The following is a 16,070-nucleotide window of genomic DNA, read 5'->3' as shown; positions in this document are numbered from 1 at the left end:
CAGCCCTTCCTCAGACCCTTGCACCTCCTTCCCTCCCCCTTCCCCTCCCCCTCCCCCCTCCCCCCTCCCCCTCCTCCTCCTTCCTCTCACAGAGGGCCGAGGCCCCGTCTTCTGGAGGAGCCCCAGCTCCCACAGATGGGTGGGGCTGCTTTGAGCCCCCTTTCTCAGGGGCCCCAGGATGGCCCTTGGTCCTCACCTGTATGGCCCCTGCTGCCCCCAACCTTATATTGGCCCCAGCAGGAACTTTTTGCCGGCTGTGTGCTTGGGAACTGACCCTGAGGCGGGCGCTGCTGCTGGCTCAGGGGCTGCATCCTGTGCAGGGACTGGAGGATCCCAGAGGGGAAGGGAGGGGAGGGGGGAGGGGAGGGGAGGAGGGAGGGGAGGGAGGGGAGGGCAGAGGGGGAGGGGAGGGGAGGAGGGAGGGGAGGGAGGGGAGGAGGGAGGGGAGGGCAGAGGGGGAGGGGGGAGGGGAGGGGAGGGGAGGGCAGGGAGGGGAGGGTTGGGCAGGAGAAGGGAAGGCAGGGGAGGGCAGAGGGGGACAGGGGAGCGCAGGGCCCACTCTGGAGTCTGCTGGCCCAGCGCAGCTGCAGCCGCAGCCAAGGCCGGGCTCCTCGCTGTGGCCTCCGTGGAGCTGAGGGTGGGGAGGCAGGGACGCGGCCCCGAGCTCCCGTGCTCGTGCACTGCCCTCCTTCTGCCGCCGCAGCGCCCAGCGCTGGGCAGGCTGGCTGTAGGGCTGAGTGAGGCCGGGGCCCACCCCACACCCAGACTCCCCTCCGCGGCCTGCCCGCTGCTTCTGTGCTGCAGCCCTGCCCCTTCGGCCACCAGGAAGGAACGGGTGAGCGGCCGGAGAGCCTGGGCAGTCTGGAGCCTGTGAGGGGATACGTGGTTTTCTCTCCATGGCCGCTGCTTTTTATAGTGGGCTTATTTCCAGGCTCTCTCGGAAGCATCTCTCTCTGGCCCTGACTCCGAGGAAGCAGGGCAGGGGTCCCGAGAGGCTAGGCTGTGGCCAGCAGGAGCGCTGCCCTCACAAGAGCCACAGCTCCGGGCCACGTGGTGGAGCCGGGCTTCCCTGGGGTGGCTGAGGCCCAGTGTCTGCCGGGGGAAGCCCCCCTCGTGCTCCCGCCCCTGTGGGAGAGGATGGGGGGTTGCCTGGGGGTCAGAAGGGCAGAGGCGGGCTCGTCGGTGCCCGTCCCGTGGCGCCCCGTTAGTGTCACAGCACCTGCCGGGGGGGACAGGGTGTGCTCTGCAGCACCCCCTTCAGGGGCAGGGACCGGTCCCTCTCCGCCTCTCGTGGCTTGGAACGTGGGGTATCTGTCCACCTGGGACTAGCGGGCAATTTCCTGCGCCCCTGAAAGCCCCCAGCAGAAGCTGCCAGGGTGGGACGGGCCTTTACCTCACAGGCTGGGCTTCGTCCCCTCAGCTGGGCTGGCCCGGCTCGTGTGGAGGCCCCGTTGCTGTCGGTGGAGTGTGGACAAGGCCCCTTGATTCTCCCTCGGGGACTTGGGAGCCCCCATTGCTCCCCCGGGCTCTGGCCTTCTAGAGTTTCAGCCCGGTGAGGGAATGGATACCCCTTCCGGCCCTCCTGGCACATCTGGGCCAGGCCCTCAAATGGAGAGACATAGTGATGACGGAGGACTGCCGTTTTGTGAGGACAGAGACACACGCCAGTAGACCCAGTGCGGGGTAGGTGTTGGCTGGTACCTGGTCCCTCCTGGGCAGTCAGAGGCCTCTGGCCTTTGCATCTGAGCATGTCAGCCCCAGGCACAGCGTAGGTAGAGGGGCCTCGGCGTGAGGTCTTGGCCTGCTCTGGGACCTCTCCTGCTGGGCTGGCTTCACTTCCTGTCCCCTGGCAGGTGCAGGGAGCTGGGCTGGGCACCGTGCCCGGGGCGGGGGCACTGTGGCCGGCTCCGTGTTTACCTGGATGGGGGTCCCCGCCGGCAGCCAGCAGCTCTGTGCTTCGTCCCACCTGGATCGCAGGGAGCTCGGGGCCACCAGTGCTGGGCCCTGCCAGGCGGGGAGGCCTGCAGCAGGTGGAGAGGGAGCCTTGGCATCGGGTGGGCAGGACCGAGGGGTCATCTGAGCCCCTGGCACCGGCACGGAGGGGGGCCATCTCGAGAGAAGTTTAGGTGCTTCCGGTGGTGCTGGCCCTCCAGAGCCCCTGAAACCCTGGGCAGGAAGGGCTTGCCCAGTCCAGATGCTGGTGCGGACGCTCTTCGTGTTCCGGGCTAACGTATCGAGTGCTGCCTCTGCCTCTTCCCGCGTGCTGTGGAGTGACCTGCCCTTCCCGGGAGGGGCTGAGGGGACGCACCTGCCCTGAGAAGGGCCGCTTGCTCTGCTCCCTGCCGCTTCCCCAGAGCCCAGGGGCCAGCGTACAGCGGGCTCCCCGAATGTCTGTTGACTGACTGAGCGAGCTCTGTGCAAGGGGCACACTGGTGTTGGTGCTGCCTGGGCGTCCTTTCCTCAGCCCTCTGACCTCTGGGGTGGCTTTTGTCAAGCATGAGGGTCCAGTTCCCTCTCTGGCTTCCTCCATGGTCTGCAGTTGCTTTTAAAACACTTCATTTTCACTGTTTTCTTTCTAAGCTTTTTCATGTCCCGGTCCTGCTCCATGACCCAGGGCCAAGGGGAGGAGGGGAGCAGGGTGGGCCCCCCGGTTGTGAGCTGCGTCTCTGGAGGCTGGAGCTGAGCCTTAGGACCTGCTCCCCGCTGAAGGCAGATTCCTGTCTCTAACATGCATGTGCGTGCCCTCACCTGTGAGGCCCTGGGGGCTCGCGTCGGTACCTCCATGGCCACCCCACCTGCTGTCCTGGACACTGGCCCCTCTCGTGCCCGCGGGTCCTGGAGCCCTGCCCGGGCTGCTGAGCCAGAAGTGGGTTTGCCTTTTGTCCTGAGTAAGAGGTGGATTTTGCTCATCGGGGTCTGAGTGAAAGCGGACAGGGCAGGGTATGTCCTGTCGTAGCTGCTTCTGGCTGAGGTCAGATGGGGCACTGGGGGAGCAGCTGGCCTCACAGTCTAGTGCCTACAGGGTGTGGCCCCAAGCGGGCAGGGGCTGCTTGGTCTGCTGGGGAAGGGGTGAGCACCAGCCGTGCAGCTGGACGAGCCTGCATCACGCAGACGCTGCTCCCAGCACGCTCAGGCCTGGTCCTGTCTCGGGGGGGGCGGTCCTGGGAGGGCACGCTGTCTGCCTGGCACGGACCCTGCCTTCCCTGCCTTCGCTTGGGGCTCATGGCCTTGGAGTGCGGCCGCCTCTTGCTCCTGTGGGCCCCGCTCAGCGAGTTTCCCCCTACCTGGATCTCCCAGCCACACGCTGTGCTGTCACCTCCGCCTTCTGGGGCGCGCCTCCCTGGGATGTGCTGGGGCTCGCTTCCCCCTGGGCCCAAGGCCTGCAGGCGGGGTGGGGGCTGGGAGGTGCTCGCTTTCCCCTCTTCCATCCTCTAGAGGGGTGGTTAAAAGGGGAGGGAAGACCCACCCCCATAATGTACAGCGACTGTCAGGGAGCAAACTACTCCCATTTCATACAGACGGGTCAGTGTCGTCGCGCGATCGATGGCTCGCGCACAGTAATTATAGGAACGAGCGGCTTGTGTCGCTTGAGTGAGTTTGAGAAGAGTAGGGTCTCAATCTTTCCTCTAATAGGGCCTCGACAGTCCCAGCACCGCGTGTCTCAGGCTGACAGTGTTGTCATTAAACACCAGGTAGTGCGGGACGACAGAGAAGGCGGCCGCAGGGACAGGCAGCTGACAGCGGCGGTTTGTCATCACCCAGCTGCCCACGCTCCTCTTGCGGCGGTGCCGACCGCTGCTCCGTGACGTATGGCCCTGTCGGGCTGCCACTGTGACTTAGTAATCAGTAAATGTTGGGGGTTTTTTTTATAAGTTTATTTTATTTTTTATTTTATTTTTTATTTTTGGCTGCTTTGAGTCTTTGTAATCGGTAAATGTGTGTCAGAGGCTGGTCCCCAGTTCAGACAGCAGTGCTGCAGGAAGCCCAGCAGGGTGAGGCCCTGGGCCGGGGGTCCCCTCCCCCCACCGTTGCAGACGTGTGCACACCGTGCGTGTGTGTGTGTGTGTGTGTGTGTGTGTGTGTGTGTGTTAGCGAGCACGTACACTCATCTTCCCAGGGCCGCCCGTGTGGATTCTGGCTGGGAACGCAGAGGTGCTGCGGCCAGCTGTGTGTCGGAGTCTGGCAGGGCCTCTCCACGGGCCGCCCGACCCATTCCCGAGGGGCCTGCATGAGTGCTGGCCTCCAGTGGCCCCAGGGTGCAGAGCTGGGTTGTCCTGGGTGCCTAGGAGGGGCCTCTGGCTGTCCCGTCACCTCCTCTGTGACTGCCACCGGAGATGAAGGCTGAGCCGCCTGATTGCAGCAGGGCTTTTCCAGTGTTCGAAGTGTCGGGAACCATCAAGCACAGGAAAAGTGGAGTGATTTATTAGACTCATAAAAATGCATACTTTGCGATCCCACTTCAGTCATCCCACGTCTGAAGCTTGTTAGAGCGCGGTCCCTGGCAGCTCCCGCCGTGGCAGGGCGGGGGCGGGGCGTTTGCCGCCTCCTGCCCGCTGCCATCCCTGCTCATTTGGAGAAATGGACAGGCCTCTGCAAGCCCATGAAGAACCGTTCACAGGGCTGGGGATTTGTCCTGTTATTACAGCTGTGTTCTCGTGGGTGGGAGCAGGAGGGCCAAGCCCTGTCACCTGTGTGCTCCCTGCACCTGCAGGGCCTGGGCTGGGACTGGCTGGGGCTGGCTGGGTGCCGGAGCACTGAGTGCAGTGGGCCCGGGGCTGGCACCAGGTGAGCAGTGCACCCGTGTGAGAATACAGACAGAGGTCTAGGCGTGCAGGGGGAAGTCTGGGGGCACAGGGGGAGGTCTGCAGGTGCAGGGGGAGATCTGGGGTGCAGGGAGAGGTCTGGGAGCACAGGTGGAGATCTACAGGCACAGCTGGAGGTCTGGGAGTGCAGGGGAAGGTCTGCAGGTGTGTTTCTAGCTGTCTTTATGGGATGGAGCGGTGTGTGTCTTCTAGGCTGATGTCAGTGGGAGTTGAGTCCATCTCTGTCCTTCCTCAGAGACTCCTGAGCAGAGGCCCCTTGGCCCAGTGCCCCCCCCCCCGGCCCAGCCTGGGCCCCATCCTGCTGGGCATGGTGGGCAGGTCATTTTCCTTCTCTAGGCCTTAGTCTTCTGATCTGTTCACCGGGGGGCTGGCGTGCCCCGTCAGCTCTGCTGTGCGGTGGGCATTGTGGATTCTGTGCGAAGGGGATGAGGGGACAGAGGGTCCTCACTTCTGTTGACAGGGAGGTGCCACCTGAGCTGGCCAGAGCCAGTCCTCCCTGGGTCCTCGCCTGTAAACAGCGGAGGGGCCTGGAGGTCTGGGCAGGAGGAGGGCACAGCCCCCCGTGGAACCGACTTCATCTGCTTCTTCGCAGGCAGCGGCAGGGTCCTCCCAGCAGGTGTCTCGCCCGGCTCTGCTCCCGGCCCGGCCCTTCAACGAGACGTGAGGGGTCCGCGTGGGGCCTGCCGTCCCCATCCACCACCCACCTCCTGGACACCTGCTGGGCACTACCACTCTGGCAGTTGCTCCGGCTGCGCGGCCTCCTTAGCGCCTGCCTCGGCCTTCCTCTTGCTGCTTCCTGCTGGTGGCGGAGCCTCTCCTTGTGGCCCCTGGGGTCTGCTCGCCCCTCCTCAGCCCCAGGGCGCTTTTCACCCCCAAATGCTGTTGTGGCCTTGCTGTCTCCAGGACTGTGTCAGTGAGGGGACAGCTCAGACGGGGCTGGCTTTCGGAAATGCCCTGGTAGACGGGCAGTGTCCGGAGAGGGCAGCGCCCCTCATCGTGTGGTCTGGCAGGGTCTCCCCGCCCAGGAGCAGTGCACCCTCATCGGGAGATGCCGCGTCCCGCTGGCGTGGCCTTTGCTCTGGCTCCAGTCGTGGTCAGTGCCATCCCACCAGGCCCAGGGCTCTGCACACACCTCAGGTGTGCAGCAAGCCTGCAGGTGCTGTGGAGGCCTCTCAGAAACGCGTGCCGGCTCTCCTGTGGCCACTTTCCTGAGACGGCGGCTCGGCCGTTGTGGAGGAGAGGCTGCCTGACCCCCGCTCGGCCATTGTGGAGGAGAGGCTGCCTGACCCCCGCTCGGCCGTTGTGGAGGAGAGGCTGCGTGACCCCCGCTCGGCCGGGCTCCTGCATACGGCTTCCTGTCCTGTGTGAGGCCCGGCTGCTGCTGCCGAGAGGGCCAGGAGCCTCTGGGCGCCCACAGTCCAGCTGCAGGCCCGGCTTTCCTGTCAGATGGGTGGGAAGGTGAAGCCCTGGACGGGCCGTGTGACGTGTTCTGAGCTGGGTACCAGGGGCCCGTCTGGGCTCGGTCCCTCCCACTGGCTCTCTGGGGACCCTTCCCCGGCTCAGGCTCTGTGGGCTCATTGCCTGCCCGCTGTCCAGACCCACCTGCCCCCCTCGGCCCGGCCCGGCCTGGCCTTGTCCCCGTGCTGGTGCAGAGTCTGGGAGCAAGGTGTGAGCCTTCCGCCAGCCGCGGGGCAGCGCAGGGCAGGCCCACGCTCCCCCTCCTGCCAGGAGACGCGAGGGCACCGCCTGCCTATGGCTCTCCCCTGCTTCTCACTGTCCTGGGGCCTGTGGCCATGCCACCCCCTCGTCCTGGACCCCACCCCGGCCAGCAGTGTCACTGCGGGGGCCGCCCCTCGTGGGTCCAGCCCGTGGTGCACCCGCTGCACCCCTGAGCGCCTTGCGTTGTGACCCCAGCTCTAAGCAGGCGGTTAGCCTGAGAGGCCTGCTCGCCGGGGGGCCGGGGGGCGGTCCGGGCGAGGGCGCTGGGAAGAGGCCTCGCAGGGGAGCCCCCCTTGGGGACCATGGGCGTGCGAGCCCTTTCAGACCACGGAAACCAGGAAGAGCGAGCTCGAGGGTGTGGAAGTTGCTTTGGTTGGCGGCACCCACGGGCCCCCGTCAGGTGGAGGCCCCGTGTGCTGGGCCCGGCCGGGGTCGGGGGCCGGGGTCGGCCTGGGGGAGGCGGGTGCAGTGGTGGGTGTGAGGGCACTGACGGCTGACGGTGAGGCGACGGGCCAGCCGGGACCTGAGTTACTGGGACGGGAGGGTGGCTTGCGGGGCGGAAGAGCGGAAGTCAGGGCGGCTCCCGAAAAGGCTGAGCCGCGACGCGGCCTTCCAGGGCTGTCTTCAGCCGCGAAGGCGGGGGTCCTGCAGAAGCGTCCAGGCAGCTGTTGATGAAGAGCAGTCGGCGACACGCGGAGGGTTTGAATGGTAGGACCTGGGCACGGGGAAGGCCGGGCCCGGCAGCCCCGCCAGCCCGGCTCCCGGCGGCCACACTGCGGCGACCCCGCGAGGCCGGGCGCCTGTGCTGGCCCCCACCCGTCCCCTCCGCCTGTGGGGCCTGGGGGCCCACCCTGGAGCCCCCCTTCGGGAGCGGGGCTTGGACTCCGGGGCGCCTGACAGGCAGGCGGGATTCTTCGTCCACGCGCTCCACCGGCCCAGCGCCTTGTGTGGCGGGTCTGGTGAGCCCTGTGCTCAGGCAGCGGGCACCGGCCTTTGCTCAGCTGTCTGGGAGGGCTGCAGGTGGCCGTGCTCTCGGGCCGGGCCTTCACCAGCAGCGCCCGAGCTGTCTCCTCACGCCCGCTGGTCCTCAGATGCTGGGCGGCGTGGGAGGCCCGGCCGAGAACCGTCTGCCGTCTTGGGCCTCCTCCCCCCGTTGCTCAGTCTGCCTGTTCGGGAGGCCCTGGTGCCCCGCGTGGGTCTGGAGGCTGGTGGATGGCGAGCCGCGGGGCCTGGGGCGCGGTCAGGGTGAGTCGGCGCGGGGGGCCTGCAGGTCCCGGCCCCCCGAGGTCCCAGGTCTGCTTCGCTGCTCCCGCCCCCGCCTTTCCTGACGGAGCCTGACCTGCTTCTGTCGGGACGTCTGGAGCTGGACGGACAGCTGGGCGGCTGTGGGGGCTGCTGGCCGCCGGGCTCCTGGGGCTTGTCCCACAGCCGCCTCTCTCCTGCCGGCGGCCCCGGGCAGTCTCTGCTCAGAGGAGCTCTGGCTCCGTCTCTTCCTCACTCATTATACAGTGGTGAGATCGGCAACGCCCCTTCTTCCTAGTTCTCTCCCTTTGAAGTTCCACAAAAACCTGAACTCCCTCTCAACCCCCAGTCGCAGTGAAACAGAGCAAGAGCCGTGACCTCCGTCTGATGGGCTCTGCCGTCTGTGGTGGCTCGTTGAGGCCGGGGCCGGGGTCAGCCGGAGGCCGGGCTGCTGCAGACAGCGCCGCCTGACCGGCCACGCGAGCTGCACAGGCCCCGGGAAGGCTGGCGCTCTCGCCGCTTCTGCAGCCCGAGTGCCAGACCGCCTGGGCTCTGCTGCCGTCGTCCAGTCCCCGCCTCTTGGCCGGTGGCCTCCCTCCCCAGCTCGCTCGTGCAGGAGCCGGGCCCTGCTGATAGATGGGCTCACATCCCATTCAAATATGATGCCAGCAGTTTTTTTGTAGTTTGTCTTCCATTGCGGTAGTAAAGTTTTTAATTAGGGAAGCTAATGAGATCGATTAGTCATTAGAAGTGACCTCTGCACGGCAGGGCGGAGAGGGCTGTGTGTGTGTGGGCCTGATAACGCGGCACCCGGGCGTCGTTGGCAATAAGCACGAAGGGTTTGATTTGAGTGAAACGTGCCACGGGGAATACATCATGCGGAGAAAAAAATTACAGCCCTGGGAGTCTGTAATGAAGGGAATTAAACCAACATCCTATCTAAATAACATGATTATCTACACAAACCCTCAGCCGGCCAGGAGGAAGGGGAGAGACTGCTGCCTGCCGGGGCTGCTGCCGGGGCAACCCTCCAGCACCACAGGGCCGGGGGGAGGCCGGGCACCCTACCCACGGGGAGCTCGCCCATACCTGCCGCTCTGCGTTTGCACTGGGCTCACGGTTCCGGTCCCTGTGTGCCACGCGTGGTCTGAGGAGCTTTCACTCCTATCAGCCGTGGGTGGGGGGGGGGCGATGCCACCCATCTGTCCGCCCTGCTGAGCTATATGTGCCCTCAGTGTAGGCGCCCTGGAGTCTTCTCTTCAGGGCGTTGTCGTGAGTGCTTCCACCCCCATGGCCAAGTCGCTCATGGGGAAGACCAGGGGGGTCTGCGGGGCCAGGTTGTGAGGGTCACAGCCCCACTCTGGGGGGCGGGGCATGGGCTGGTGTGCCCTCCCCTCTGCCCCTCGGGATCGCGGGGGCTGGGGCCTAACGGGTGCCGAAGTCTGGGAGGTGACACTAAGCCTTTTAAGAGGGGGGCCTACTTTATTACTTTGTATTTTCTTAGAAGTGGTCATCAGGTACTACTAAGTAAAATGCAGTAAGTTAGTGAAAAGTTAAATTTCACAGTGGGGCTGCGTTGCAAAGGAATGTTATAAATACTGATGCCCGTTAACGGCAGGAATGAGGGCCAGGCCCAGAGGTGGTATGTCCCAAGAGGAACTTTGCTGAATGCGGAGTCCAGTCCCTTGGGCATTGGGGGCTGGGGGCTTCCTGGAGGAGGTGGCATCTGGTGGAACAGGGAGGGGGATGGGAGAAGCCGATGTTGTGCATCTGGGCGAGGGGGGCACGAAGCTGGCCAGGCCTGGGGCTCCCGGTGCTCAGGATGAAAACAGGGTTGGTGAGGAGGGGCCCTGCCCCAGCACAGCCCAGCCCTCCTTCCCACCCTGCACACCGGTGCCCCCGAGCTGCAGAGCCAGGGCCCTGGGGCTCTAGGGTGTGTGTCGCAGCCCAGACTGGCAGGTGGTGGCTGGTGTGGGAGCCGAAGGGGGCCGAGGGCGGGTGGCCCCCGCGGCGGCGGAGGGGATGGGCAGGTGGGCTGTCCAGGTGCAGGGGCTGTGGGAGCAGGGAGTGGGTTTGGAGGCCATGGGGTCAGCGTGGGGCTTGGCAGTAACTTAGAGGAATTCCCGTGTTCCTGAGCGCTTAGTTGGAACAAGCTATTATTGATTTTCATTGGTCTCTTCTTGCTTGTAAGACCTTGAAAATTCAATTCAACATTTATTTACTGATGCCCCCCATGTGCTAGGCTCTCCCGTGCATCCCGAATGTGTGGGGGCTGCCGGAGCTGAAGGGTCCGTCGCTTTGGTCGCTCAGCAGGATCAGGCGTCCCGGGTGCTGCCGCTGCTTCTGCCCAGCTGCCCTCTTTCTCCCTCACTGCCCCCTGAGCTGCAGCCCTTGCAAGGAGAGAGAGACGGAGACGGAGATGGAGACTGGGGGGGTGCTGGCCTGGCCTTGCCTGGACCTCTGTGGACCCCTGGTGGGCAGCCGCTGTGGGCCCCTGCCTCCAGTCCCGGGGGCAGAGGCGTCCTCCGCTCTCAGCACTCCCGGGGCCTTGCAGCCCCACGTCCGCCCCGACCCCAGCTGGGCGCGCGGACCCTGCACAGCCTGCTCCTCTGGTCCGGGGGCTCGCGGGGGCACTCTGAGCCTGTGCTGTGTCCTGGCCTTCTCATGTGGGTGCGTGGGAGCCCTGTTGGAGGCTGCAGTGCCCCAGGGATGGGTTTGGGGACACCTGAGGGAGGGGCTCTTCCAGCGTCTGGACAAGGAGACAGTGCCAGTTCCGATGACCGTGCAGGTGCGGTGGCTCCCGTGGGGCGGGCTTGTCCTGCCTGCTCCCAGGCAGGCCCCGCACCCCACCGCCCATCAGGCTGGGTGAGCCCTGGAGAGAGGGCATCTGGGCCAAGGTGCTGACTGCTGACTGGGGGAGGGCCTGGCTGTGGGCTGGTGGTCTGCTGTGCTTAGGGCTCTGGAAGGTGATTTTTGCCCAGTGTTACTGTCACTGTTCATGGAGCAGGCACCGCTTCTCGTGGAGTTTGCAGGTGCTGGGAGGATGTGTCCTTGGGGCCTAGGGGAGCAGGTTCGGGTCGTGGAGCACCGGTTTGTGCTGTCAGGGAGTGGGGTGGCTGGCCGCTGTCACGGCTGGCCCTGAGCAGCCAGGAGTGTGGGAACCTGTGGGTCTGGCACCACCGTGCCCCTGCCGTGCTCTCTCTCCTGGGCCACCCTGGACCCCGGTGGCCTTCAGCTGAGGGTCAGCTAGTTATTGCCCAGGGGTCATAGGCCTGTCCTTGTGCCGAAGCTCTGGTGGTGAGAGCACGTGTGTTTTCCTGGCCTCCTTGTCTCTGCTCCTTCCCATTCACCTTCCCCCCACGCCCCTCACCCCCTGCCTGGCTGTGCTGCCCAGAAGCTGTCTGCTGCTGGGGTGGCTGGTAGGGGCCCCCCTTCCAAGCAGAGCCTGGGCTCCGTGCAGGCAGGTTAGGTGGGGCCACAAGGAGGTGCCTTTGGGAACCTGGGTCCGAGCAGCCTGGCCTGAGGGACTAGGGTGCTGGGTCGGTCACAAGAGGCAGCAGTGCCCGTGTTCCCATGCTGCGTTAGCTTTAATTATCCGGGCAGTTAGAGCTGTATATTATGAAAGTCGGGCAATTAGATGCGTTCCTTATAGCTATGGGGAAATTGCTGGCTATCAAGTGGAAGGGAACTGGGGCAAAACAGATCCCTGTTAATTGCATGAAACATTCAGCAAGAAATAAAGCTGTGGTGTACATCACCCTGCAAAATGTTCTGAAAACAGAAGTGATTAAGTACATAAATCTGCGTGGATACCCAGTGAGGGTTCCCAGAGAGGGAGGTGAGCGCTTCACACCCGCAGCCTCCCGGACCCGCCCGTGGGCCCCTCCTCGCTGCCCACGGGGAGCACCGGCCTGCCATGCCGGCTGCTGCAGCTGGCCGCACCCACCCCGCTTGCTCTCCTGGAGGCCGTGCTGGCCGCCTCCGGCTCCGGCAGCCCTGGGCTGCTGAGCTCTCTGGGAGTGGGCGGGGGGTTGGATCAGGGGGTGATGGGAGGCCCCACCGACCTCCACTGACCACCCGTGTCTGGGTTTCCCTGCAGCCTCCAGCCTGCACGGCCAGCGGAACCCTCCCACCAGCAAAGTGATCAAGACTCGCTACCGCATCGTCAAGAAGACCCAGGCCTCACCTCTCAGCACCGCCCCCGGTCCCCTGGCCCCGCCCTCCTGGCGGGCACTGCGGCTCTCCCTGTCCAGGTAGGAGGCCTGTGGCTGGTGGGCTCCAAAGTGCAGGCCGGGGCCTGAGGACCGAGCACGCCCCCGGAAGTGCTTGGTCTACAGTTGTTGGCTGGGGAATGGGCTAATTTTTCTGTCTAGCAATTTCTGCACGAGACGTGTGGCCGGCCTGTGTGTGCTGTGCACTCGTGCAGACACGCACGCTCCCTGTCCGTTAGCAGCAAGCTGCCAGCTTGGGCCGGGGGGTGGGGTGGTGGTCTGGGAGCAGCCGCTGCCGGACCATTGAGGCCACACCACGCCTGGGTGTCCCTCAGGGAGAAACTTCTGGTGAGAGAGGCTGGGCCATCTCACTGTCGATATATTGATTGTTGCGGGCGGGGGTGAGGCTGTGTCCCTCTCCAGCTGCCCACGCCAGGGTCTGGCCTGCACGCTGAGCGCTGTGGCCTCGCTCCAGGCTGCTTCTGCCGGAGGGCATGTGCGGTGCGGTCGGCTCCACCTTCTTTTCTGGGTCCCCTGGGCCCAGAAGCAGGAGGGCTGCCGAGGTTGGGGTGCGGCTCCTTCCTTCGATGAGGCAGGGGAAGGGGTGACAGCCTGGGTGGGTTGGAATCGGGCAGTGGCAGGCCCCCTCCCTCTGTCCTCTGTCCTTCTGGGGAGCGGTGTGGGAGCCCCTTGGCCCAGTGTGGGCTTCCAGCTGGCTGCACTGGGCACTCCAGAGCACATGGCCTCGGGCCTTGGGCCAGGGGGCCATTGTGCCCCAAAGGGCTGGGCCATGGGGCAGAGCAGCTATAGTCCTGGGCAGGGGCCATCCTTCCAGCCCCCCACGGACCCCCCCGCTCTCTGGACATGGGAGAGGAGGTGCTGGCCTACTGGCCCATGGTAGGTGTGCCAGGAGGTCAGCCTGCCCAGGCAGTCAGCGGTGGCCACTGCCCTCCTCCCTTCCCACCAGGCCGCACGAAACTTGGCCCTGCTGCCGACTTTTCTGGAGGCAGTAGCTGGAAGTATATTTTAAATTAATTTTACTGCACTTTTTGTAGTATTTTTGTTTTAAATAGATTTATAAGCATCTTGGGGGCTATTTCTACAAATTTATGAAGATAATTTTCACTCTCTCGATAAGGTTGAATTTACACCTGCTATTTCCATATTAATTCACAGTGCTAAGTGGGTCTAATTTTCTTCCGTTCTCCTATCTGGTGAGCACGGCCTTTCCTAATGCAATTTCCCCCTCACTAAATCACTGTGATCGGGAGTCATGATCGAGCTAAATTAACTTAAATTAATTTACTTAATAAGAGCCCCAGATCTTCGTGAATGAGGTTCAGATTTATTGATTCTTGCTCCTCTCTCCCCCTCCTGCAGTCGGCCTTCCCGCCCGCATGGGCAGCCCTGGCCCGGCCCCGCCTCTCGCAGGGGGCCTGGCTGGGGGCCGGGGGTGGCCTTCGTCAGGGAGGCACCAGCGGGCCTCTCCTTCCTGGCCTCTGAGCGCCACGGAAGCCCAGGTGTGGGTCCAGCTGGCCCAGTGTTGAGTGTGCCAGGCTCTGATGGGGTCACTGAGCAGAAACAGGTGCCAGGCTTAGGGGCCGAGGGCTCTGGAGGAGGGAGGTGGCTGGGTGCACCCCCGAGGCAGCCGCCGCCTCATACTTTCAGCCGGAGTGTCAAGCGCATCAGGCCGAGGACAGCCCGGTCAGCAGCAGGGCGGGGAGTGTGCCTTCCCCTCAGTTCTGGAGACAGGTGGGGGCTGCCTCATGGGCAGGTGTGTGAGGGCCGCACTTGGGTCAGGTGGTTAGGACGGGCCATTGGGACAGGCCCAGCCCAGCTGCCAGCCCCGCCCAGCCACTGCTTGCCTCAAGCTCCCAGCGAAGGTGGTACCGGGCTTTGTGGGGAGGGCGCGCACCTGGATGGCTGTGTGTAGCCCCACCAAGGGCCGTGCCGAGTGCCAGACAGCTCAGGCCCCGCAGCCCTGGCCTGTGCTTGGTGGCTGGGCGCTCTGAGGCAGGTTCCCAGCTGCGCCAGGCCCCAGTGCCCTCCCTGGGTGTGGAGGTGCGGCCACGCCCACCCCAGGATGGCCACATGTGCACTGAGGGCACGTGTGGGCTGTGCTCAGTGAGGCCTCCCTCCGCCCGCCTGCCTCTCTGCAGGCCTGCCTGACCCATCGCCGTGCACCTGGGAGGCTCCTTGAACCCAGAGCCCTGGACCCTGGGGGCCTGGCCTCTGGACGTGGTCTGCGGGGCGGCAGGGCCGAGCGGCTGGGACGCCCTGGGAAGCGTGGGTTGGGCTGCCAGTGGCCCGGGCTTCCTATGCCCAAGGCCACCTGTGCCCTGGCGAGGCTGCCTTCTCAGCAGTTGCCACCCGCCAGCTGTCCAGCCCGCCGTCGGCTGTACCCGCCAGGCTCAGCGTGTCGAGGCAGCAGGAAGGGCTTGTCTCCAGGGCCGGAGGCCAGTCTGATGCCCTCCCACCCTCCTCCTTCAGCTCCATCAGAGCTGGGGCTGCCTGTGTGTGGTCAGCAGGTCCCAGAGAGGTTCTGGGGCCAACTGGCTTTGGCCTTGGCCTTGACCTCTGTCCTGTGCAGCTGCAGGTTCCTCAGCTCTCCCTGGCAGAAGCGGGGGTTGGGCTGGTGGCTGGACTGAGGCCAGTGTGGGCTACGGGCTGCTGCAGTGATGAGAAAGCAGGGCGGTCCCACAGGCAGCGGGGCTGAGCCCAGGAACCAAGGGCTCTTCTTGGGCCTCCCGATCTGTGTCCCCCATGGAGAGAGGGCACCTCCGAGGGGCTGGCAGGCAGGCCCCAGCAGTCCTGGAAATCTCAGTGGGCAGCGTTGGGGGCTGGTGGACACAGGTGGGAGGTGAGGCAGGTGGCCCAGCAGCTGAGTGCCAGTGTTGGCATGAGGTGGCCCGGGACCCCACCCCCCTGCAGACCCTCACTGTGAGTCTCTGCAGAGAGGAAGCTGTGTGTGCGTTGGGGGGGCTGCCAGCCTGGGGGAGCCCAGGGAGCCCCCGGTAGGCGGCACACAGCATGTGACCCTGGGCTCAGCCCAGACCCGCGCCTAACAGCCATGGCCTTGGCAAGTCCCTGCCCTCCCTGTGTGACGAATGACACGCCCCTTGTAGCGGTGGGGACGCCACGCTCAGTCCTGCACCGCGCGGGGCCTGGCTTTAGAAAGACTTCAGAGGTGGCGGGGCTGCTGCGAGCCCTCTTCCGAGAGGGATGGGACAGGGCGCTGCCCAGGCTGGAGACAGGCCCCTCCTCCACTCTCAGCACAGCCCTCCCTCGTGTTGGGGCACCTCGCCTTCCACACTCTTGGGGCGGGGCCGGCTGCCTCAGGAGAGGCACGTTGTGATGTTCTCCTCTCCTCCCCACCCTGCTGGCCCTGGGTCAGGGGCGGCACAGCTCCTCTGCCTGCTCCCTGCTCCGGGGGGGGGTCGGGAGGTGGGCATCCCCAGGCCTGGCTCCTGGTGTCTGGGAAGAGGCAGAGGGTTGCAGGGTCCTTGGCCCGTTCCCCTCCCTGGAAGCCCGTGTTCTGCACCGTGACCTGAGCCACGTGGCAGTGTGGCCACCAGTGACAGTGCTGTCCTGGGCGCCAGGCTGCACGTCTGCCTCGCAAGGCAGCTTTGCACTTTGTTTCCCGGTTTAGACAGAAACCTACTCTGAGCCCCATGTCAGTTTTGGCCTAACGTGTGGGGAGCTGAGGGGCCACGTGGTAGCCCACGTTCACAGCAGGAGTCCTGGGGTCCCCTTCCCACCACCAGCTGTCTGGTCTGGAGGAGGTTCTGGTGCTTCTGTGCTGAGGCCCTGACTCCAGAAACATCTGAGAGGAGAGTCAGCTGGAAGTAGGGCAGCTAGCCCGTCAGTTCTGTTCGCCGCTCAGCCCTCATCCACGTTGGGGCAGACGGAAGGTGGGAAGCCGCCGGGCCGCAGCTCCTGGACCCCGTGGGCACTGCCCCTCCCATCGAGAGCCATGGGCTGGATGAGGTGGCCGCTGCCCTGGCCAGGGGAGCGTGTGGAGGCCGGAGCTCCGGAGGGACACAGGGTGGGGGGTGGCTTCCCCTCCTGGGAAGGA

The 16,070-nt window shown here is 65.1% G+C and overlaps 1 protein-coding gene across 2 annotated transcripts in view; it reads left to right on the top strand.

Annotated features, from left to right (window-relative positions):
- ZC3H3 (zinc finger CCCH-type containing 3) overlaps positions 1-16,070 on the top strand; it is an 82,798-nt gene that overhangs the window by 19,641 nt on the left and 47,087 nt on the right. For both annotated transcript variants that reach the window (XM_082433495.1, XM_082433496.1), the window contains exon 4: positions 11,884-12,037. In XM_082433495.1, the coding sequence (XP_082289621.1) occupies positions 11,884-12,037 (154 nt within the window). The remainder of the gene's footprint in view (positions 1-11,883; positions 12,038-16,070) is intronic.

Source organism: Balaenoptera physalus (genome assembly GCF_965194825.1).
Source record: "Balaenoptera physalus genome assembly, chromosome: 17".
NCBI lineage: Eukaryota > Metazoa > Chordata > Mammalia > Artiodactyla > Balaenopteridae > Balaenoptera > Balaenoptera physalus.
This window is presented reverse-complemented; position numbering and strand designations above follow the sequence as displayed.